The 9,851-nt window shown below is 37.9% G+C and overlaps 2 protein-coding genes across 2 annotated transcripts; one reads left to right on the top strand and one right to left on the bottom strand.

Moving 5' to 3' along the window:
• The first annotated feature begins 300 nt into the window (after positions 1-300).
• On the top strand, positions 301-3,770 carry LOC149399961 (acyl-CoA synthetase family protein). The gene is made up of 6 exons (XM_089611507.1): positions 301-1,139; positions 1,234-1,420; positions 1,728-1,917; positions 1,998-2,201; positions 2,310-2,612; positions 2,707-3,770. The coding sequence occupies exons 1-6, from the start codon at positions 915-917 to the stop codon at positions 3,644-3,646; spliced, it is 2,049 nt and encodes a 682-aa protein (XP_089467633.1). The 5' UTR covers positions 301-914; the 3' UTR covers positions 3,647-3,770.
• A 52-nt stretch (positions 3,771-3,822) lies between these two features.
• BGAL4 (beta-galactosidase 4) lies at positions 3,823-9,653 on the bottom strand. Its single transcript, XM_089611506.1, has 19 exons — positions 9,339-9,653; positions 9,117-9,212; positions 8,894-9,006; positions 8,702-8,768; positions 8,455-8,547; positions 7,932-8,075; positions 7,303-7,391; positions 7,025-7,130; positions 6,847-6,934; positions 6,647-6,765; positions 6,389-6,553; positions 6,104-6,279; positions 5,895-6,004; positions 5,708-5,817; positions 5,489-5,599; positions 5,273-5,383; positions 4,967-5,172; positions 4,517-4,844; positions 3,823-4,420 (listed from the first exon to the last, which is right to left on the bottom strand). Exons 1-19 carry the CDS (start codon positions 9,507-9,509, stop codon positions 4,310-4,312), a joined length of 2,514 nt encoding a protein of 837 aa, XP_089467632.1. The 5' UTR covers positions 9,510-9,653; the 3' UTR covers positions 3,823-4,309.
• Between the last annotated feature and the right edge of the window lie 198 nt (positions 9,654-9,851).

The raw sequence follows: 9,851 nt of genomic DNA, 5'->3' as shown, positions 1-9,851 counted from the left end.
TGTTTGGTTAACTGTCAAGTAATAAAATACAGAGTGAACGGATTTTTTTATCCGATTCTCTCTGAAGATTACATTCAGTTCATCTTCTTTTCTTCCAAGATTCACAAATGTATTAATATCAGTTGAATATCTCGCAAAGAAAAAAAAACCGATCATATAAAGATTTTAAAAATCTGCTAGTGTTTATATGTATGACAATTGAAATTGTGCAAACAAATAGTATACCACGATAAATCATTGCTCTTTTTTTTTTTTTCAAGAAGAATCAATAATCACCGTCGAGCGGGTTACTGAATTAAACTAAGAAAATCAAAACAAATAATAGAGCATATAACAGAAGTAACCAATGGACATAGCTGCCAAGAAGGACATGACAACCGATTCTTAAAATTCTATATTACACTCAGATTATCCATATAATTAAATTTTAATAAGCTTCCGAATATTTTTTAAAAAATTATTGAAGAATAGTCGAAAACACGCTCATCAATTCGGCCTCTAGATTCGGATTGGCTTCAACCGAGCTTCACCACATCCACATCCACATTACATCACTAAGGCTAGAATAATTTTTTTCTTGATGTTTACGGTTTTATTAGACTTTTTTTTTTTTTTTTTTTTTTTTTTTTAGAGTTTAGAGTTCCATTTATACTTTTATGTAGTTTACAGTTCCATTATAATGTTGACAAAATCATTAAAAAAAATAACTACTAATGAGGTACTTCTGAAATGTTATAAAACTCGAGGCATTCAGGAAATTACTATCCTTAAAGGGGTATTTATGGAGTATTTTCTATTAATAGTGTCTTTTTAGGTTCTGGAATGTTTTGTGTTTGGGCCTCGTCGGGTCTCTCAAGGGTCAAGAAGACACTGCAAACCGTTTTGGCGCGAAAACTATCAAGCACCGCCGAGCAATGTCGATTGTACCAGAAATAGCCGACCTCTTCGCGAGGCTCGCCTCTCATCTCGAAGCAACATCATCTTCTCGACGCGACGCCATTGAAGAAGATGAAGACGAAGGAGATCAAGGTTCTCAGCTCTCGGTATTCAATCTTAACCGCTCTCTGAACCTCGAAGAAGATTCCAGGGTTAGGGTTTTGGACACGGCTTTGTCTCTGATGTGTTTCAGAGCACCGCAGGTTCGGTTTCTTCATTTATTTTTCTTTATCATATCGAACCTTATTGGACGCTAAATTTGACCCATTCAAGGTTGTTCGTTTTGATTGTGGCTAGGTTTTTGACTCGATGGTGAAGTACTATTTGGAAACCATTACCGGTGTTTTGTCTTTTTCGATTGGCTGTAAGGTCTTGCGGTTTCAAAAAGACGAGTTTTTAGTGATTGGAAGCTGTATTTCTCGCCAGGATTGTGTGGGTTTGATTGAGAACTTCTCTGATGTTCTTGCAAAGCAAGAGGAACATGGTGAGTTTTTCTTTCTTGTCAAATTGGTCAATGCAAGTCAAATGGGAATAAAAGATGTGTTTAGCTTCGCCTTCAACTTAAATAAAATAAAATATAAAGTCTAGACCAATGTCCTGAATTGTATAATATTTTCATTCATTCTCAAGAAATATTCTTCTGCACTTTTAATTTCCCAATGTCCGATGAAAATTTGGTTGCTCGATGTTGACTATATTATAATTGTATGTGTGTTTTTGGTGGTGCTGGGAAGTCGGTGTCTAATGTTAGTTAATCTTTGCCCTCACAGCACGATTTCACTCTTTTGCAGGGCCACAGTATGAATGTCTATCGAAAGCCATCTTAAAGGTTCTAATTTCGTCATCTAGTTATCGTAATATAATACCTTCGAGACCTATTCTTGATGCGAGATCGACTGATGCAAGAAGCATAATGGTCTCAAAGTTCCTCGGTAGTTTTCCCAATGGTCTCTCATTTGGCGACAGTGAAATCCCGTTCAGGTCTGCAGGGGATAGCCTGGCTTTTTTTTTTCGGTATTCTGTTTTCTGGTTTGGGTGTTCATCTCTGATTCCTTGTGCAGATTACAGTCCTGGTTTCTCGATCCGCTCACTTTAAAGAATGACATGTCAAATATTTTGCGTGAATCAACGAAGAGACCTTTCCTTTGTTTATGTCGTGAATTTCACGAGAGATTGGATTGGCGCTCTATAGCTAAGTGCTTAGCACTCTCGCCTACCATGTTTATTGAGACAAGAGCTTTATTACACAGATGGTTTCTGCTTACGTGAGTTCATTTCTTGATCCATTCTTGTTAAAATGTTCATGTATTTGAGCTGATTTCTACTACTTTATGAAGTGTTTCTTGGTCTATAATTTAATTACTGATATACAGTGGTTTGGCTCCTGTGCTGGATCTTCTGATTGGAATATGCTCAGTGATGCTCGATGTGATTCTCCGACCAACCTGGTGGGACTTCTCAATGGAATTGGGAGCGAAGCTCCCATTCTCTAGTGCTTACTTTCCCCATCAGCATCACATATTTAGGATTTTGTCTGGACCCCTTTCTCATGTTAGTTTTCTACATTTAGTTCATCTCATAGATAAATCATCGTCCCCTTGCAACGGGACGCATAACGATCCAGTTATGAAGTCATCCTCGGCAAGGTCTGAAGGAATAGAGCACAAATCTGCCTGGTAAAAATTCCTTTACCCTACTTTTTATATCCGCATGAGAGTACAATGCACGAGCACGATAACTCTAAACAGTTTCTTTCAAATTTGTGAGCAGGGCTCTTGCTATCAGCTTTCCCTGTTGGTTCTACTTTGCTTCCGTTTTGCTTTTCTCTGAGAATGGTTTTCGAGGTGAAAGTGTTTTGGGTGTACCAGAGGCGTCCAATATTTTTAAGACAAGTGATGAGAAACCATCATCTGATGCTGCAGCAAGGTATATTGCTTGGACTATGAACCCTAGCAGTAAGTCTGAGCAGGACTCCCTAGCCGGTCACTTGATCAAGATATCGAAATCTCTGGCTTCAAAGAAATTTGATGCAGGCACGCATGAAAAGAAGAAAGCTAGGAACAGGAAGAGACCCGTGAAGCCCAAACTTCTGGACAATGAAAATAATATATGTCCAGAGCAGTATGGTCGGCGAACTATTTCACTCTGGCTTGAGGAATTTAAATCGTTCGATGGTCAAAGTAAGCTGCAGAATGCTTTATTTCGGAGAATACCGTTAGGACTCTTGCTTGGATACCTCGGTAATCTAGACAGAGATGCAAGCGAGTTGCTCCTGCATTATGCGATATCCGAACAGAAAATTCAGTTAACGAAAGCTGAATCCAAAAGTTTGAAACGGATGAAACATGATCGCAGTGGGCAGAGAGATACAATCCCTTGGATAAATGATTATAGCAGCGAGGAGGCTCTAATGGGTGCCCGCCTGGTCTTCTGTTTGACTGATAACGCTGAAAGTTTGTCGACTTTGTTTTCTGATACAGACGAGGCCGGACAAGATTTTGTTTGCCATGTGAAAATGAAGGTCGGCAATTTCCTGATAAAATGCCTTTACAGGCTAATTGAACTGAAAGTTGATAACGGAAATCTTTTTGCAATGGACCTTTGCCAAAGATTGAAGCAGTGGACACATCAAGGACAGAAAATCTTAGAAATCAACAAGGATGTAGATGATATTTTTGCTGTCCTGAGTGATAAATTATCTTCCATTTGAAGAGATCTTGTAAGAAACTTTGGTACTTTTTTGGGGCATATTTATGGACAAATGTAACCGTGAGTCAGAAGTATAAGAGAAACAATCAAAATTGCTTGATGTATTGAAAATGATATTATAGAAACGGATGATTATATCTGTCTTTTTTTTTTTTTTTAATATCTTCTCAAACTCTATTTGGAATACACAACTGAATATATAACTATAGGCAACACTGCATTATACACTTCATCATCTAGATTATTACTTTCACTGATAATGCAGGAAAAGGCGGTCAAGTGCTTTTCCCTTACAATGTGGCAGTCATTGATACCCAGCAAGCTAAAAGGCTTAGAAAACGAGCACTATAAACATTGCTGGTAATGAGCTGTATGTATATATGTGAAGCTATTCTTGATATACAATTGCTTTTGAGTATACAAACTTGAATACCTTCACTATCTACATTTGCAAACGAAGGGTGGTATTCAATTTATTCTGGACTTTGCTCTCTTGTCGAATCGGACACTTATGATCTTGAATCTTCTAAGCTTCAATTATCACAAAGAAAATGCTGTGCATATAACAGAGATTTTATGTGCTTCAAGTACTAATCCGGGACTTCAATTCTTTTTTTCTTTTTCTTTTTCCTTTTCAGCCGCTTCATAGGGATGTTGATGGATTTTAACTGCATTCAGCCTCAACTGAGAGCTTCTTATCGTTACCTGGGCACGGATCTCCTCCGAAAACATCCGCAGCTACAGCTACAGAGCAGGATTGCTGCCCGACACAGTTCTGAAAAGGGGTAAAGAAATTTCACAAATCAAAACAAAGCTCAACCTCTAAGGAATAGCACAATGGAAAAAGTCCTGGCAAAAAAAGTTAGCATACTTTCTGAGGTGCATCATATGACTTGTGGGCATGGCAACTTCCCTCTTGGAAGCTCCCACACGACCCTTGTGGTTGCCCATAGCTAGCAAACTTGATTTTCGATATCTTTTTTCCAGGCGGACACCATAAGTGAGCTTTCGGCTTGCTTAGTTTCCCCGAGTCTAAAGTCTTCCAGTTTTCCATTACCGGTTGCCTTTCGTGTATATCGGCGCAGACGCTTCCTGTCGATCTTTGTACCAAAGAAATCCCGCTCGGGTCTCCACCCCATTCTTCAAACACCACCATCAAATTCCCGGCTGGCTTCAGCCACGAACGAGGAACATGGTACCTGATTAGGAAACAACAGCTCGTTAGAGACCAGTTTCTAAACAAACTCTCCATATAAATATACATACATATATATATATATATATATATATATATATATATATATATATATATTTTCCTCACCATCTTTGAGAAGGCTGGCCACAATTGGTTCTGCATTTCTTGTCGTTGAAGGTTCCGGCGTAGTTACAAGCCCCGCAAGAGCCCCGTGCTGTGTATGCGGGCCAGTGGCGTCCGATGCTTTGACCATTTATCCAAACTTGTCCTTTTCCCATGCTGTTCATGTCCAAGGCTAATGGACCGTTACCACCAGGGGCATTGAAAATTACCTGCACATGGGAAAATAAAAGGGAAAAATGGTTTTGATTAGATGAAGATTCAGATATTGGTGAAACAAAGAATTCAGGGTGTGGACTTTTTCGGTCTCACCTTGTACCATGTGAGTGGTTGTTTTTTTACCACTAATGATCCTGCTACCCATTCGACCGAAGAACTTCCACTAACAGTGTGAAGGCTTAATGCTTCTCCTTTCAACCCAATCTGCTCGCACACAAGAAAACATGTTTAATTTTGATTCTCATTGGTCTTGCAGATGATTTTCCGACCTGAAGAAAAGAAAATATCTATCTTGAAGAGACGACACACCTTGTAGGACCATTTCCATTTCGACATGTCCCATGTTCCCGAGTTGAGACCCTTTAGTGTCACCGGACCGAGAACCCCAGCGTTCCATGTCTCGTAATGCAGACCAACATTCTGACATTCATAAAAAATAGAAATGAGACGAGCAAAGAGCAATTCTGAGTCGGGATAGAAAACTGTTCTAGGATCGCCTCACGGTGAAGAGTTGGGGAAAAAACTAACCGGGAGACCCACTGCAACACTAAGTAACGCGAGTTTGTTGATGCCAGCTCTCAGCTTTATCTTGTTGCTGAATGTTAGTTTCGGACCATCGAGTCCACCGTACACATTCCCTGCAATGAATTCAAAGGTTTGTTTCATTTAGTGGAGTTGCGATTACCTTAGATAAAGCTTATTCTCTTTTACGTACCCACGAGTTGTCCATTGAGGAAAACATGCAACGCATGGCCCGCTGAATATATAGTGAGAAGCGGATAATCTCCAGTCTTTAGAAACCCTTCATTAGAACCTATGGTGATACTGCAGGGAAGAAAGAAAAAAAAATACCATAAGAATTCAGAACATCATCAAAGTGATATACCAATGTGTTGTATATATTTGTGACGGTAAAATACTCACTCTGTCAAGTACCACAGGTAATCACTGGTGTCCCTGGTGAGACTTATTTGCTCAACCAGGCCATCGAACGTGCTCGTGTCGCCGCTGTTGGAAGAAGCGGTTTCTTCGTTATATGACTGCCAAGAGAATCCACTATACACAGGTGTCATCTTCATCTGCGAGCTTTGAGCACCGAGCTGCAAAGAGATTACAATTATAGAAAGAAAGAAAAAAATACCCGAGCTCCAGATAGTTTATCGGCAACAGAAAAAAATAATGTGAAAATCACTAATTCCCTTTGCTTACCCTTGCAGTGTTGTAAACAGCGGTTTTGCAGTCGGGGAGAACGCTGATGGACCAAGGTGGGAGGTCATATTGGCCGTTCCCGAACTTCACTCTCGCGGCGGAACTCGAGTCGTAATTTGCGAGAAAAGCCGCACAGTCACCGCTCGTCGACTTGAACACGTGAGCCTAGAAACACGAGTGTTTGGGGCGGTTGAGTATATCATCACACTAATATGTAAATGATGAGCCGTAGATTTATCATTATTTTATTGTTGTTACCTCTTGATTGTTTCCCAGTTTTGTCACTGCAGGATCGGTAGAGATTAAAGCTGGCTCAGATAACTTGATGGCTCTGTGCAAGTCTCTCAGATGTCCCCATTTCGGCTCATTTGGCAATCCTATCATGGAAAATCCTCTCTGCTCAACAACATTGCTATAGAGGTAATCGATTGATTGCTAAATCTCGTAATTAATTGTACCGTATTCATCTAACGGAGCGTCATAGTCGTAGCTGGTCGCGATGAAGGGACCGCCGGCTGTACGGCCAAAGTTTGTTCCTCCGTGATACTAAAAAAAATCATTCAAGGTGAAAAAACTTGAAAAAAAAGTAAGTTAAAAAATTCTTAAGGAGAGAGATATCAAGTTAGGCTAAGATACCATGTAGTAATTAATGAAAGCACCACCATTTTGAATAAACTTAGCAACCGCAAAAGCCATGTCCTCGGCCGGTCTACGAGGAACAGCTCCACCAAACTCTGTGAACCTGTGACACACTTATTATCATTATTATTATTATTAAAAAGAAAAAAAAAAAAAAAGGAATTTAAACTCAACGTGACAAAACTTAGACATTCTACAGCTAGACAACCTTTTTTGTTTTGCCAAAAAAACGAGAAAGTTATGGACTTTTTACGTGTGAAATTGGTGTGACTTACCAGCCAGTCCATGCTTCTGTCCACATCTTTGGCTTGTAAGCCTTGTTCGGTTTGTAGTTTTCGCAATAGAAACCATTGCAAGCATCGATCTGTGTCATATAACAATAATAAATGACGTTCAGATTGTGTTCGTTGCAGCTTAATTCTCATAACCATTTTTGAGACTTGACAAACAACATAGTGCTTTTAGTCTCTTAGGGATGAATATATAAAGAAGTACCCATTACATTAAGAAAAAAGGACTGCTCAGCCTTGTTTTAAACAAAACGCAATTCACAAGACATTGAAAGAAAGAGACAAGCCTCCAAGTTGGACCCGAGACGCATTAAAAAAAAATGTAAAAAAACAGTGTGAAATTGAAATTGAATGGCGAGTCAAGAAGAGCAATAAGCATGTAATGAAGAACAACTAAGCAAAAAACAAAGAGCTTTTAAAGCACCTTCACCAAACTGAAAAGAGTGGCATTTATGAAGACACCTATGTGTTAGGAATAACACATTTATAGAGTGCAACACAAATAAATAAACCAAAATCAATAACTCAACAGTAATAGATATATAGGATATTAGTCTATACATGGATATAAATATAGATATAGATATAGATATATAGGATATTAAAAATCTTACAACTGGATCAGGGGCATCATCTTGCTTGCACATGACCCAAGGAACCCCAGTGCCAAGCCCTACGGCCATTTGAGCTGCCCATTTTGTGTAAGCTTTTCCTGGTGCTCCAATTTCCCATTCAATTGGTCCATATTCATTCTCAATCTGTAAAAAAAAAAGTCAATGTTGGTTAATTTACAACATGAAATAAGGTAATTAAGTTTCAAAAAAAAAAAACCATGAAATAAGGTAATCAAACAACCATATTAAATATTATATCTTATCTATGACCCAAAAAACAACATTTTTTTTTGTATATAGTAATAATGATATTTACAGTAGAGTATAAAATTAAAAATAAATTTGCACTTATATTTTAATTACTGCTATTTATTAAATAAGCAGCTCATAAATAAGACCTTAAATAATAATAAGTATATGAAAGCAGAATTTAACGTTCAAGTAAAAATGAATATATTTACTGACTGAAAAGAGAGAGGCGCGACAAATTTGGGCGTATATTTTTGTTGTATTTTTGTGTTACCTGTGAAAGAATAATGGGACCCCCTTGCGTTTGAAACAAGCCTTCTGATTTCATCAAACTGACAATCTTTTCCGTGAACTTTTGCATTGCCGCCTTTAACAACAAAAGACAAGTCAGGAACAGAATTTTAAACTCAGAAATTGATATATACCATTGAATTTTGTAATAGTATTAATTAATTAATTATAAACCAAAAGGAATCATATACTACACATATATTTAAATATGAAGATTCCAGGTGCTTAACCTTGAAAGGTCCATTATCTGTTCTAAAAGCGATACCCGGAACATATTTCAGCCAAACAGGGAATCCCCTGAATTAGTAAAAAAAACAAAAAACAAAATAACAGAGTTCATAAATTAGAACAGAGAAATACATTTTTATTCAATCCTACTCTCTAATGACATTCTCATAATTATAATTATTATAAAAACTAACCCAAAGTTCCATTCCGCACAGACATAAGGACCAATTCTGAGATGAACGTAAAGGCCAGCTTGATGAACCAGCTTGATGAATTTCACCAAGTCATATCTATCTTCAAAATAATACTTCATAAAAAGAAAAAAGAAAAAAATCATTGAGATAAGTACGTGTTTCATTCCATATTAAAACCATAAAGTAAAAAAAACAAAATATAAAACATTGGCATATAATTTACCTTTCCTTGAGTAGGCTCGTGACCATTCCAAAAGACATAGGTCTGAATTACATCCAAGCCTCCATCTTTAGCCTTCTGTATAAGATCTGGCCACATCTACAAAGAAAAAGACAACCCATTTACCAAACTATTAGAATAAATAATAAAAAGAAACTAAATAAGTCAAACTGCATTTGGCATTATTGTGTGTATGAGAAGACTAATAGAGCAGCAGTGAAATACCTCTGGAGTGCTTCTGGGGTAATGAATGGACCCAGAAATCAAAATCCTTCTCTTGCCATTGATCACTATAGCTCTGTGGTCATAGCTCACAGAGGCTTTGGCATAACAACAAAGCCACGAGAAGAGAAACAGCAACCCAACGAACACCTTCATTGGAGCCCAAGACACCATTTTTCAAGCAATAAGAAAAATTCTAGTTTGATTCTTTTATAGCATTTGAAACTGTTTCACACCCAAAGAAAGAGAGACGGAGAGAGAAAGAAGTGACTTTTGTTATGGGGTTTTGGTTTTTGTTTTGGTTTTGGTTTTGGTTATCGCACGCACTTCCTTTTATATTTGAAAATGGTTAGCGCTGTTTAAGAATGAGAGAATTTGCCCAACTGCTTTAGGCGAGTTGTGGGACCCACTATCCTTCCTTGGCAACGAACTCTTTTTCTTTTGTGGAGGCTTTTTACTCTTTTACAAGGATTTATTTAAATTTTTTTTAACATGTTTTGGGTTTACAAATTTCCG

Source organism: Urtica dioica, chromosome 4 (assembly GCF_054948205.1).
Source record: "Urtica dioica subsp. dioica isolate 48M chromosome 4, U.dioica_male_clone48M_v1_H2, whole genome shotgun sequence".
In the NCBI taxonomy this organism is placed as follows: domain Eukaryota; kingdom Viridiplantae; phylum Streptophyta; class Magnoliopsida; order Rosales; family Urticaceae; genus Urtica; species Urtica dioica.
Note: the sequence above shows the minus strand (reverse complement) of the source record. Positions and strands in the feature narration are given on the sequence as shown.